General features: G+C 39.7%; 1 protein-coding gene across 1 annotated transcript; it reads left to right on the forward strand.

Moving 5' to 3' along the window:
• Nucleotides 1-259: 259 nt before the first annotated feature.
• Nucleotides 260-14863, forward strand: LOC131330078 (plant cysteine oxidase 4-like). Its single transcript, XM_058363578.1, has 6 exons — nt 260-482; nt 751-1132; nt 11985-12133; nt 12671-12818; nt 14179-14382; nt 14494-14863. The coding sequence occupies exons 2-6, from the start codon at nt 1033-1035 to the stop codon at nt 14610-14612; spliced, it is 720 nt and encodes a 239-aa protein (XP_058219561.1). The 5' UTR covers nt 260-482; nt 751-1032; the 3' UTR covers nt 14613-14863.
• Nucleotides 14864-15162: the final 299 nt, after the last annotated feature.

Below are 15162 nucleotides of genomic sequence, written 5' to 3' on the forward strand. Positions count from 1 at the left end.
CGAAAGCTTGCCTGAGACATCCACTTTATAACAAAATAAGTTAGAGAGAAGAACAAAAGTTACAAAGATAGAAATCGAAAATGCTATGAGTCCCGAAAATGAACAACAACCCGTAGAGCCAAATTTTGAGTTCCACAACTATAATTCAAACCGATCATTAATTTAAAAAATACTACGGTAACTATTTGAGTGGTCTTGAAAAAATAAGCTCAATTGATGGTACACGGAGAAGTAAAGGTGGGCAAGACGTTGAGATCTCAGAAATGTCGGGAGGGGATCCGAGTCCTCCCGTTTCTTTCTTCGGTACCGTAGCTGGACTCGATAGAAATATACGTGAATTTATAAGGGTCTACTATTACACATTTTTTTTTAGCATCATCTTCTTCCACCTTGCGCGTTCCTTCAAATTCTCTCTCTCTCTCTCTCTCTCTCTCTCTCTCTATCTCTGAGCGCCCGTCTCCATGGCCTCTACCATACAAAAGGTAAGATACTCCCAACTACCCTTCAGTTCATCTCCAATATTGTTTCTGTTGAGTGAATTCGTCAAAAATTATACCCTTTTTCTTGGATCGTCAAAAATTTTATTACCCCAGATGAAATCCCCTCTCATTTCCTCTTTCGATTGTCCTTTTTTTTTTTAATTGTAATTTCTCGAATCTGTTTCCTGAATTTCCTTGGAATTGTCCGATGCCCATTACAAATGCTATTTTTACAGTGTTTGATTTTGATATAAAGTTTTGATTTTTACAGCTCTGGTCTTCAAACCGGTTCGCTGTAAAAAAAAGGGGCACAATTGATACCGTGTGATGCATATAATTCATCGACTATACGGTTCACAGTACAAGATCCAGTTACTATCCACCTGGAATTCTAATTTTGTGCACGGACTTTCAGATAGTAGATTGGTTGTACTGAAGGGATTTTAACCCTAGGTTCAAATCGTCGCAATCATTCGTTATTACATTGTAAAGCTGCTGAGTGAGGTGATTTCTGGTTGGTAGTTAGTTACTGTGGTTTTTATGTTACTTCATCATGCCAGCCATACAGAAGCTTTATAATGCTTGTAAAGTTTCACTTTCCCCTAACGGACCGGTATCAGAAGATGCTGTCGAAAAAGTTCGCGCTCTGCTAGGTATTGTGGATAAACTCCCTTTTATTGCCTCTTATGGTTTGTAATTTCAGAAGTTACTTTTTGGATTATAAAACTGTGCGCATGCTTTCATGAATATCAAACTCGATTAGCTTTAAAATTGTTTGTTTGGTTATTGTCGTGTTAATTGTCATTGGATCGGATAACTAACTGAACAGATTTTACTTGTTGCATGGGATTTTTGTCATAATGATATTGGTTTTTAGGAAATTTGCTTAGGCTATTTGTCTATACAACATTTAATTGCAGTACAAGGGATGGTATGGGTTCACATGTGTAACTATGTCAATTGCTTTTTGGTGCTTGTATTTGTTGATTGGAACAACATCTGATCAATATCCTTAGCCCTATAAAGAAGATATGGTTTTGTCATCTTTAGTGTAACACTTTTCTCGTGGCCTTTATTTTGGTGAGCAAAACATATGAAGATGAAAAACGGTGGAAGAGAATGAGGGGCAGAATTTCTCATAGGAAGGGAAGGGAACTTAGACTTCTCAGAGCAACCAATTGTGATTATAGAAATGCTGTTAGGCTCTACAGGAGGTCTGAAGTATAGCTTTTGATAGCCCCTCTTGAAATCCATCCTTCGTTAGAAAACAACCTAATTCCAAGAGTCTCTCATCATGTTATGATGAAGACTTTTGTTAGGCCCACTTACAACTTGCAACCAAAAAGGCTCATAAATTGACAGTAGGTTTTGCGCTCCAAGCTTAACGATTTCATTGCCTAACTGTGAGTAACAGGTACATTCTCTATGGGTCGGTACAAGTGGCTTATGCTTTAGAGTCTAGATCAGAGAACTTCAATGGAATGTAGACTCATGAAAGAATGGCAACTCCTAAGTCACCTAATTCAGTTGTTATCATATCTGGTAGCGTTGTCGAGCTTGTGTCTTGATCAAATATGGTCATTTATGAGGTAAACGATTGAATCCTGTGTACAATCTTCTGAGGGACTTGTAAATGAAGAGATTGACCCAATGGAGGATATTTGCATTGATTGCATGTTCATTGATCACTTTCTTACTGGTCATTCTTTAACGAGTTTACCTAACGTCTCCGTAGATAGTTGTCGGACAACCCAAAGTTGACATTGTATCACTTGCATAGTTTGGGCGGGCTATGTGTAGTTACCCTTAGTATTATTGGACTAAAGACTCTCTCTCTCTCTCTCTCTCTGGAGATGGTTTACAATATTAGCTTGGAATGTGATAAATTTGTCCACCCATATAAAGTGGGAATGGTTTAATTATTTAGGGAAGCTCTTGTTACTTGTCTCTCTCTTAGAGGTGTGTTTCTGCTTGTTTGAGTGTGCTTGGCTGTAGGATTGTAAAACCTAATGTGATAGTGAGGATAAGTACACTTTTTAAGCAAACAATTCATTTTCTTTCTCATTTCAAGTGTGAAACGCTCGAGTGAAGTGCAGGGAGACTATCTATATAAGCATGACTTACATGAAAAGTAGAAGAACAAAAAGACTCTCAAAAACTGACCATAAGGAAAAGAAAGGGCCCTCTTTAAGAACCATAGATTTTTTTCTCCGTAATATTTCCCCCTCATGGCTCATGCTACTATTTAGGTCCGTAACGTTTACTATCTTTCTTCCAATTTCTTATAAGTTCCAGTTCCATGGCTCAATGCTTGATTCTATCAAATGCTAACGTGTGAAATACATGATATTGCAAATATCACTCATCTGAAATTTCCTTTGTTGATTCTTTCTATTGATATAAAGATTACTGCAGTTGCTCAGACCTCTTTAAAGTAGAACTATAATGGCCTGTTTGCGGGCGGCGAAGGGGGGATACGGGCCATGGGGATGAGCGTATCCGGGCCCACAACACACACACCCCATTAGCCTATCCAGTTGGGGCGTAATTACCTGCATGGCCCTCAAACCTCCCAAACCCTTTTGTATTCTCATTACAAGAGGTAACTAAGTTAACTCTACTCTCACATTATTTCTTTAGGCACCCAATCTTATCCATCCATTTCACCTATCAAACAAACCCCTTCTTAGTTAATCCCTCCTTCTTAACTAATTCCCCCTTGTAATAGATCCTCCTCTTATCCACCCTTTCTTTCTTATCCCCCAAAGCTTATCCACCCTCCAAACGAGTCGTAAGAGTAATATAAGGATATGAATTAACAGTATAAATTTCTATTCAGGTGGTCCTTGAGCTGTTGCTTAGTGAATTTTTTGTCAACCATTGTTGTATATTATCAACACGTCACTCATGCAAGGGTACTAAAAAAGAAAATTTTAAACTGGAAAATGCTCATGTCCGCCCCATTAAATAAGCGTATTCTGCAGCCCTTCCAATGCACCACCAACATATTGGTAATGGTACCAGCTACTGCAGCTAACCAGGTTTGGAAGAGAAAATTAAACTCACTTTTAGCCTCCACGTTGGATTGAAGTACAATATTTCCCTTGATGAAAATAAGTTTGAGTATCCAACTAGATAAGACTTAAGGTGCTTGTCTATCAGTGGGTAAAAGGGTAAGATAGGGGTGTGAATTTTTAAAGAAACGTCGACCCCTTTATGTGACAAATCTCTTTTATTGACTCCCACCTAAAAGTAATATCTAGCGTTGCATAGATAGTGAGATCACCACTGGCTTGTTGAAGAGGGAAAGCCCCTCCTAATGCAGGCATAGGGGGTGTTCCACTTTTGAGAAAAAGAACTTTTTGGAAAAAGAAGGTAATTTCAAGTTCAAAAATCATGTGTTTACGCAAATAATTTTCCTACCAATATGGATCTTGTTTGATAGATCTCATTAAGATCTTTTAAACGGTGCAAAAAAAATTGAAAAAATATTTTTCGTTTTCATTATATTTGAGTTTGAAATTACCTTCTTTTTCCAAAAAGTACTTTTTTACAAAACCGGAACACCCCCATAATCTTATATACAATAGCACTAGACGTACCTTGGTGCTACCATCTGCCAATCACGGACCTCATTATTGCACGATCCCATTAAAGCATGAGAATTCACATTGGTAAGTGTCGAAGTCGCTTAGTTTATGAGATATAGCTTAGGTGGGTCGTGGGTGTAATGCATAGGATTCATTGAAGTACAGCAATGCAACCTAGTGTATCTTTCTTCAATCTGGTAAATTTGGAAGTTTAAAGTATAGAATGACAGTACGTACATGTTGAACATGCTGTGTTTGGTATAGGGTAGTCAATACGAAATCATCAATCTTAAGAAATTATATAAGTTTTTGCAAGGGTCTTCTCTCATCGTAACTCTTCCTGTTTTAGAGCAGGTTAATTGAGCACTTGACTCATTTTCTATTGCTTCTATCATTCTAAGGTTTCACTGTGGTGTTGGTCTAGCTTAAACCTTGGTTCTTATTGGTCTTGTTCCCTTGGGTATCTTTTCTTCTTTTTGTGATATTACGTATGCTATTGGGTATGTGCTATTAATATTGCCATAAAGGGCGCAGCTTTGCACAAAAAAATTCCATCAACATCGAAATTGAGTTAACCAATAGAATCAATGAGGAGAAAAGAGGATTTCCAAAAATGTTCTTTACACCAAAATGTAAAAGCTATGCAATGACCAATTTCAGCTTAGAAATTGCTGAATTAGCTCCCCCCAAACCGTGTCTATTCTTTTTCTCCAAGGAAACTAGAGTGTTAGGGTACTATCTTCCACTTTAACTTGCATCCCTAGCTCCAGCACTTTTCGAACCGGCCAGTTGGACCGTCAACCGGTCCTCATTCTGGTCCGGACAATCCTGAAAACTGTTACTATCAAAGAACCTGTACGATCCAACAGTTGGACTGCCGAACCGCTCGAACCATTCTGGGTTTTGTGACCTAGACCGGTGGAACTGAAGCGCGGCTGCATGTGTGAAACTGATACAGCAAATACACGCGGCAAGCGCTCCACCTTTTTTTCTCCATCCGATGTGGGACTAAAGGATTTGTGCAAGTGAAAGTCAATTGACGGTTGAGTTTAAATACAGCTGAAATCTTTCCACCTTTTGTTTCCACCCAATGTGGGACTAAATTAAGGATATGTGCAACGGTGCAAGTGACCAGATCTGGATTTCACCACTTCCATTTGTTGCATTTACGTGTAAAATACAAATTCAAAGCCCTCTTGCACTCTCCAAACTCCTCATATTGTTTGTGCTATAATTCAAAACCTGATTGTAATGCAATGTCAAAACATAGTTTAATCAAAATGGCATTTACGGAATTTTTAGGATTTTTTTTTGTAATTTTATTACTTATATTTACCTTTTAGTTATATTTATCTTTTTGCATATTAATATACTATCGAATGCCCGTGCCTTCAGGTCGAACACTGAGCAAAGGGAGAACATGTTGTACAAAAATGGATAGGAACAAAGTAAAATACGGTATATGCGTATGACAAATCGAGGTGCAAAAAATATTCAAGTAGGTCAAAAATTTCCTAAATCCATAAATCACCCAACACATGTAATAAAAATTAAATAAAGTCAAACTGAATATTTTTTTGTAAAACTTAACTAAACAAATAAAATGTCATTATGAAATTCCCAATGTCTTAACAAAGCTTTTATCACGACAACCCCATTGTTCCTTTACCAGTCCTCGACATTCATAAGATAAAGAAGACACTACAATCTTTGTAATCGTTTATTACCTTTGAAAATGTGCCAACACTCTTCTGACCAATCAACTTTTGTTTCCTTTTGCATGCCATTGTTTTTATTCAAAAGAGTCTTATCCTTGTATCCCCTAGCAAGTGTTGTTCTGATCGCCGAGCAGTGCTTTGCTTTAGGATTTGCTCTCGTGCACGTTGTTCCAGTGTTAATTTTGACATCTCTTTACCAACTTGTGGCTAAAGAATGTGTAGAAACAATATTTATGTCATAATTATTATCCCAAACCTTAAAAAAGTAGCAGTATTACTAAAGCACTAATATCTATTTTCCAAATGGAAGATAGAAGATAGGTGTCAACTTGTATACCTGTGAGTTTTCCTTTCCACTGACCGCAGTGCTTTGCTTTAGAATTCATTCTCGTTCTCATCGTGCACGTTGCGCAAGAGTTGATTTGGATATCTCTTTACCGGATTGTGCCTAAAAGTATGTGTAGCAACTCTAATTAATATTGTAATCCCAATACTACTTAAGAAAGTAGAACACAAATGTTCTGTCTACCAAATCAAGTCAAAGGGTGATACAATATTGTCCCAAAACTTATTAGTTAGTTGACTCCCATTTTTTTTCGAAATAAAGATAGAAGGTACGCCAAAGGGGTGAATATTCTTCTCCATTGGCCACATGTGTTGGATTCCGTTTGCTAGCCAATGTCTCTAATTCGCCGTACCCTGTTAAGAATCAAAACACATGATTGCTTCAAACAAAAGCACCCTCGCTCTGCCCCCTGACATCCTAACAAATTATGTTATGACCAGCAACAAATAGCATCTGCAAGAATATATCCAGCAGAAAACAGCAGAAATATTAATTGGAGCCCAACACTTGTATGGTAGAATTGAGCACCGTTGACAGGAAGCAGCAAATTTTTTAGTTCCAGAAGAAGCAGCAAGCATCAGATGGTATTATAAATTCAGCAGCAACTTGGCCGTGCTAGCTGAGCTCCATTAATTAGAATAGGAGCCCCTAACAAACAGCCAACAACACCCCAATCCAACCACTACACTAGAATTGAATCCCCCCACATCCATATTGCAAACAACCAATAGAAACCAAACTTTGTAATGTTTAAAAGTTCGAACCCGACTAAAGAAAGATGCGGTTCCCTGCCAAACTTTGTGATTATGTTCTCAAAGTTGAGGAGCTCAAGGAACACTATGCCATTCAACCGACAAAACCGACCCACGTTGCAAAAGGCATGGTAGTTGAACCGAATGAAGTATGACAGAGCAATTTTAATAACCAGTCTCAATTCTATTTGTATGAGGCATTCTTACAGACACCTTGAATGCATTAAACTAAGGAACATCCGGTTTGCCCGAAGACTACCGCATGAACATACTGTAACTAAGACTACCGCTCAAAGTATGAAAATAAGGATTAGAATATCCGACAAAACCGACCCACGTTGCAAAGCGTCCCAATTACCATCAATTAATGAACTATGACAAATCAATTTTAAAAACACCTTGGATGCATTAAACTAAGGAACATCCGGTTTGCCCGAAGACTACTGCTTGAACATACCGATTACAAATTGGGTACACGCAATGCATGTGCAAATTGGCCTTATTCTATACTGCAACTAAACATGTGAACAGGGCATGAATCAACGTACTGAAAAAATCATTTGATTCGAAAATAATACAATCGGATTATACATATAAACATGTGAATAGGGCATGAATCAACGTTGCATTGTCACGAAAGACAAAAAAAATTATCAATAATTGCCTCTTCTAGGAGTTAGTCAACAATTTGCCTCTTCACAATTTGTCTCTCCCGTCATGGACGTAAAGGAAACTGTTTTTCATTCTGGGATATAGGGGTTGGATAATCAGCTGTGCTATTTTGATAACGCGTAACTATTAGGAGTCAGATTAAAGCATAATACTTACTTAAAAGACAGTGATTAGGGTGGGAAGAAGCAGTAATTGTTGTTAGGTCGTTAGAGATTGGCGATCGGCCAGCGCAGGGAGAGCGGTTATTGAGCAAGAGAGGTAGTCGGTGGCTAACCTGCGTGATGGGAGGTGGCAGAGGCGAAGCTGCATGAGGGGGAGGCCATATTTGGAGAGAGGGTCTAGAAATCGGATTGTATTCGTAGAGCGAGAGAAAGGGGGCGATTCGTAGTCGGAGAGAGGGTCTTGAAATCAGATTGTATTCATAGAACGAGGGGGGGGGGGGGGGGGGGGGGGGGGTGTTTGGAATCAGGTTTCCAAATTAGACGGGGAAGGTGTGTTTCGGAGATGCTCAAAAAATGTGAAGTATTTATGGGCCTACCATTTTGTAGAATGGAGGGTGGAGATTTATGTAGGGGATAAATCTTGAGCGTTGGTTATCTATTGGATTCAAAAGCAGCTTTGTTTTATATATATATATATATATATATATTATATGACGTCACGGTTCGATAATGGTTGAACCGGTAAAGCTTGTTGTTGTGTATGCTTATGTATAAATTCGTTTAGTGGAATTCCTTCCAAAATTTCAAGTTAGACACATGCTTCATTCATCACACTCTTTTCAAATCAAAAGTGTTGGTGATGCAGCAAATATCAGTAAACAATAAGAAACTGATGTAAAACTAAAGATAGAATGTAAAAGAGAGAAGACTCTAGGGTTTCAACCCAAGAACGTCTCTAGAATCTGAGATTCTGTAATTGAGAGGTAAAAAACTGACCGCATATGACCTTTTAATCTTGACTATCCAACTATTTAAAATGTCACATGCTAAGCACATGACTACAAAAGTAAATCAACGTAAAGCAACTATAGAGAGAAAAAGCAAATAGATAGGTAACAAAAGTTTAGTAAACTCATGCAACTAAAAGTCAAACAAGCGGTCTAGTGGGTTTGCTTGGTCTTCGTAGTTTTGTATGCTCTTGCATCAGTTGGGCAATTGGGCTAGCCGGTTATGAAAGCATGGTGGTACCCAAGTTAGTTAGTAGGTCTCCCTCATAAGGTTTGGTTTGGTTCTCATGAGGTCTTGAGTTCGAGCCAGCCGTGTTGGCATCCCTTTTGAATTGCATGATCCGACTGCTGTATGTATCCGCTAGGCCTTCAAGGGGGCTGTGGTGATGGGCTTGTCCTTCGTTGGGCTGTAGCTATGGCTCAACCCCATGGTCGCGCAACTCATGCCCAAGGGGTTGCTTGCTACATCTAATCACCCCTTTCCACCTTTTTTAAGAGCATCTATAACGTCCAGCCAAAGCCAAATCCCTTGTTATACCCATTTTTTTGGCTCCCCTTATACCCCCAAACGGGGACCCATTCCTCCTGCCAAAAAATGGCCGAGCCATCTATGGTTGAAAAAGAGTGTGTGTGTGTGTGTGTGTGAGAGAGAGAGAGAGAGAGAGAGAGAGAGAGAGAGAGAGGGGAGAGTTTTGTTGGACCGAAAACAGAGGGTGTGTGAGAGGAGAGAGTTTTATGGTTGGACTGATATAGGTAGATATAATCAAGGAGGGTATTATTATCCAGCCAAGAAATTTCAACTAGTTTTATTTTTTGCCAAAATTTGTTATGTGTTGTGCACCTTGGATGTAGTCTGATTCTCTGTGTGCCCTTGCAAATGGCAATCACACTGGATAAAAATACATCCTTGGTTATATCGACATACATCAGTCCAACCAAGAAAACTCTCTCCTCTCACACACCCTCTGTTCTCAGTATGACAAAACTCTCCTCTCTCTCTCAACAATAAATGGATCGGCCATTTTTTGGGAGGAGGAATGGCTCCCCGTTTGGGGGAGTGAAAATGAAAGGGGAGCCAAAAAATGGGAATGGCAAGGGATGTGGCTGAGCGTTATGCTCTAAGAAAGGTGGGAAAGGGCGATCAGATGTAGCAAGCAACCCCTTGGGCGTGAGTCACGCGACTATGGGGCTTGAGCCATAGCTACTGCCCAAGCAAGGACAAACCCGTCACCGCAGCCCCCTCAAAGGCCAAGCGGATACATACAACAGTCGGATCATGCAATTCAAAGGGGATGCCAACATGGCTGGCTCGAACTCAGGACCTCGTGAGAACCAAACCAAACCTTATAGGAGAGACCTACTAACCAACTTGGCTATCACCTCAGGTCATGTTTTTCTATACCTGCTGCAGCACAGACGTACAATGCTCTCATAACCGACTAGCCCAATTCTTTTGATTTGAAGAGAGTGTGATGAATGAAGCGCATGTCTAACTTGGAATTTTGGAGGGAATTCCACTAAACGAATTTATGCATACACAACAACACGCTTTACCTGCACTACATAGCTCTACAATTTCAAGTAAGCTCTCTCTCTCTCTCTTTGTGTTTCATGCATGGTTGGAAGATAAGGAGTTTGGCATTCTTTGACAAGTTGAGATGCTAGAATCTTTGGTTAATGAATCAAGGACATAGCTAGTATAGGTAATGTGTACGTTACTACGAATCTGCATTTATGGATTTATTAGAACGGAGGACTTTGTCTAGTGGATCCAAAGTTGAAGAAATGTTTGCTGTTTTTCTTGAGACCAAGGTTGTTTGTGCTTCAGTGGTATTCGATAATTGGCTTAGAGTTGTATACGCTTGTCAGAGCTATATAACATCAGAGGGACATTCTTTCCAAAACTTTTTTGTTTTTATTTTAACATCAAGCAGTTGAATACTTGAGGAATTCCCTTAGGATTCATCCAAGTTGTTAGTCTTTTCTCCAAGAGTATACAGTTAGAATAGAAATAACTCAAATAAGGTCCTTGTGAATACATACTGTTTTTCAGTTTCTGCTGCGCCTTTAATAATACTTTTCTGTAAGCTTCCCTTGACCTGCATCATATGTGCACTCAAATACTGGGGCACAGACTTTAGAAAGACTTTGTTGGTGAATTTGGGGATTACATTTTCTCTGGCACAACTCTTTGGAACTTGTCTTAGTTGTGAAATTGCCATCGTGGAGCGTGTGCCATTCTGAATGCGGGTAGCTTGGTAGGAGAACTTTTGCACTAATTAAAGGCAATCAATATACATGTTTCCTGTCATGAATATCTCCCCTATTCACCAGTTTTGTATCTCTCCTATTCCCTAGTTTTGTGTTTATCTTCACTAGTTTATTTTCTCCATGTATCATCTGTATCTATCGATTTTCAGGCACTTTTCCATATTTTATATTGAATATGTGTATGTAACCTCTCCCCGCTTCTTTCATCGTCACATACCCATGGTTGCAAAGAGAAAGGTGAATTGGTGAAAAATTGAAATTAATTTTTTTCTCTTGCAAGTCACGTTTATGGAGAAAGACTTTCCTCGGTATTTTCAGGAACCAAAGAGAGCCATCATGACTGCACCTTTGTCCATCAATGGCTTTTTCTGGGCTTGCCCTTTAGGCTCTAGCCTCTGTATCCTTCCTGCATCTGCCTTCGTTTCCTACTTCATAACCAACCTAATTATGACCAACATTCGGATAATGCACCACACAGCCCCAAACCTGCACAAATCACAACTTGGCAGCTTCAAAAGTTTCCTTTGGCAGCCTCCATTCTTGCTGCAGCCATAGGTAGATTTAGGATGCCTACCTGTGAAAGCAGAAATCTAGCAAAGGGCTTGATAGGATAATATTATGACCTCCAATATTGCTAATGTCATAGTTTCTTGCAAAAGTGATGGTGTTATGTTCATTTGAATACATCTGATGTATATGTAGTAAATGCTAGGGCACACAGTGGCTTAAGTGTGGCAAAGTGGCAATTTGTTTAAGCTGTGTTCTTTTTATTTTCTTTCTTGTTTTCTCCTCTGTTCATATGTGTCTCGTTTAGTGTGAATCTCTTGTCTTCCTGAGCCTGGTGCTTTTTGTTTACTAATTTATGTAGTATATACCCAATAAAAAATGATGCACTATTGGTAGCAGGCAGTCATCTCATACAGGACTTGTAACCTTATATCATGTCCTTGGGCCTTGGGGCTTGTACGTACCTTCCTAGTTATCTGGACCTCGAGCAGATGAATTATTTATATTTTCATTTGCTTCGGATGTATGATGGTACAACTATGCGACTACAATCTGCTAGTTTGTATTTTAGAACAATCTAACGAAATGCTGCATATAATGTATGGTTGTTTTGTGCAATTGTTTGCTGTTGTAGTAACTTAAGGAGTCTATCAGATATTAGTATTCCCCTGTAAATCTTTAACGCATGGTTGTTTTGTAGACAAGATCAAGCCCTCGGATGTCGGCCTTGAGCAGGAGGCACAGTTGGTACGTGGGTGGACAAGTTCAGTGCATGGGCGTAATGGTAATAATCTTCTGTCACTGCCGCCGATCACATACCTGCATATACACGAGTGTGAAAGCTTCACTGTAAGTGTAGTAATTAAGCTTATCTATTTGAAGTTGAGTGTTGCTATATGTACCGACCACGGGGAGGGAAAACGTACCGACGGCCGCCGGCGGGCAGTCTCCGGCCACCGGACGGTCGATCCGAGCCGTTCAAAAATTCTAAAAAATAAAACCGAGGGGGTCCACGCGGGAATCAAGGGCATCCGAGGTGTTTAGGGTGCTTGATCAAAGCACCCTTTTTTCGTGTATATATGTGTGTGTACATATATACACGAAAAAAGGGTGCTTTGATCAAGCACCCTAAACACCTCGGATGCCCTTGATTCCCGCGTTGACCCCCTCGGTTTTATTTTTTAGAATTTTTGAACGGCTCGGATCGGCCGTCCGGTGGCCGGAGACGGCCCGCCGGCGGCCGTCGGTACGTTTTCTCTCCCCCAATGGTCGGTACTCATAGATTTTTCGTTTGAAGTTTAATCTCATGGACAACCTTCCTATAGGGTAGAATGTGCTTAGAACTTGGAAACTAAACATGATATTGCTTTCTGAATTTTCTAACAGATGGGAATATTTTGCTTGCCTCCTTCCTCTATTATACCTTTACATAATCATCCTGGAATGACAGTGTTGAGCAAGCTTCTATATGGTACATTACACGTTAAATCGTATGATTGGGTCGATGGGCCTGTGCCATCTGGACTATTGCAAGGTTTGCTTTATAGCTTCCATTTTTATTTTCACTCAGTATGGTAACTGGTTCTATGGTACCTAGAGATGTTCATTAAGGGGTTAGGTAGTTGTGTTTCCATGTCCTTTGGTGGACTGAAACTCAGTTTCACAACCCTGGAGAGGTTCTGGACGTAGGAGTGCCTTGGTTGGCACTTGCACCTTTCCCTTGGTGATTGGGCTCCTCTGTTCAAGAAACAGGTTCAGGGGGAAAGGAGCTGCTGGTTTTACCTGGAGAGTGGCGTGCGTTATAGCCATGGTATGAGTCAGAGAATAAGGAGGAGTGGGCCTGAGGGAAGATTAAGGAAGTCTTCAACTCTTTTTGTTGAGACTAGTTAAGCTAAAACAAGCTGCTGGTTTTACCAAGAGAGTGTTGTGCGTTATAGGCTATAGCCATGCTCCAAGTGGGAGCACGAGGAAGAGCAGGCCTGAGGGAAGATGAAAGAAGTCTTCAACTCTCTTTTTTGGAGATGGGTTAAGCTTGGTGAAACCTTTCTGTTGTTTATGAATGCTAGGTGATTGACGGTGATGTGTTGAGGGTAAACGAGGGTAGTAAATGAGACGCGAAATTAGAGTTTGAAAGAGCATTTATCAGCTCCTTCACCCACAAGTAATGCCATGATATTTGCAAGAATACACTGGCTAATGCTAAGCCCGAAATATAAAGTACTAACAAAATAGTGCTCCAACATTGTGAAAATCACTCTATTGAGTGTTGTGTTGGCTAGACCCTAAGTTTCTCGAACCAACTGTATCAGAACCGGTGGTATATGAGAAGGGGGTTGTTTTGGGACGAAGATGAATGGTTGTACTAGCCACAAGTGCTGTATTCAAGCTGGGCAGGGGTTTACAATTACATAGCAAGGGTTTAGGTAGTGTTCTGATGATTAGATCAACTCAAATCTCCTACGCAACGAATCAGAACGAATGGACTTTAGCAGCCAGACTACTATTTGAGTTTTTACAAGTTAATTGTATTTTTTACTAAATACTAATTGTTGTAGATGGACTTAATTGGTTCCATGGTCGCCAGTTATTTACAGTTAATAATTTCTTTTCTTCGAAATAACCTTCGTATCATTGATGATTAACTTTTTAGCAGTAAAGAAAGATTGGGAACTTTCTCATGCCATGTTATGTATTGACTCAATTAGAATGGACAAGTTTTTGAAAAGGACCATAATCCTTGAAAATTTGCATGTTTATTGTCTTACGCTTAAAGATCATGTATTTCCAAGTAAATCCTTTGGTCGCTTAAATAGTTCATATTCTGTTTCAAGTCTTTCAGATTTCGTTCTTTGTATGCTTGCTTATTGAAAACTTTTCAATTGTTTTTGTTGCAGCGAGACCTGCAAAGCTTGTTAAGAATGGCGAAATGAGGGTCCCTTCTGAGCCAACGGTTCTCTATCCAATAAGTGGAGGCAACATTCATTCCTTCAGAGCCTTAACTCCCTGCGCTATTTTTGACATCTTGTCCCCGCCTTACTCTGCTGAAGATGGACGAGACTGTACGTATTTCCGGAGGTCCCCAAGAGAAGATTTACCAGGTAAAGTGATTGTTGCACATTGCTCGTCAACGTGGATGGTTAAGTAAATTTATTCTCTATATTATTTGCCTTTCATTCTTTTTGTGTGGTTTTTATTTATTTACATTGAAGGTACTCTTGAATTGGACGGAGTGACCATCACGGAAGTGACTTGGTTAGAAGAGTTCCAACCTCCAGATGACTTTGTGGTTCGGAGAGGACAGTACAAGGGTCGTGCTATTAAAACTTGATTTTTTTCCTTTTCTTTGATCTGTTTTTCCCCCACACCATTTTTAAATGAGCTGAGTGCTTATTTTCGTAGTTTGAGGTGGAATTCTGGAATTGAGATGTCAATAGCCATGAGCAAATTTGTTTCCCTGTTGGCAATGAGTTTAGGCGTTTTTGTACATATCAATATATAGTAATTTGAATAGAAATCTCAGCTATTAAAGATTGAACATGGATGAAAATTGAAAGAATCTCATCTGGTCTTGTTCGATTAGCAGCATTTGTCTGTTGCTTTGGGGAAAAGCGATGATCCAGGTGAGCGGTAGCAAAGTTATGAAGTTTTGTAGTGCTAGTTGCGATACTTTATACCGCTATGCAACGTGGATCTCAACTTGGTTTGTCGTCATGAAAACAATCGTGATTTTGTGACGGTGCTTGGGTTGTGTTTTTAGTACGACCTATTTATGGTGGTAGTTAAAATAATTGTTGTATGACAGAAGACTGTATGGGCATATAGGCTTTCACCTGATTATCGTGAAGAAAAATTGCTGTCCTCTGGAGTCTGGACTAGTG

The sequence above is a fragment of the Rhododendron vialii genome, chromosome 6a (assembly GCF_030253575.1).
Source record: "Rhododendron vialii isolate Sample 1 chromosome 6a, ASM3025357v1".
NCBI lineage: Eukaryota > Viridiplantae > Streptophyta > Magnoliopsida > Ericales > Ericaceae > Rhododendron > Rhododendron vialii.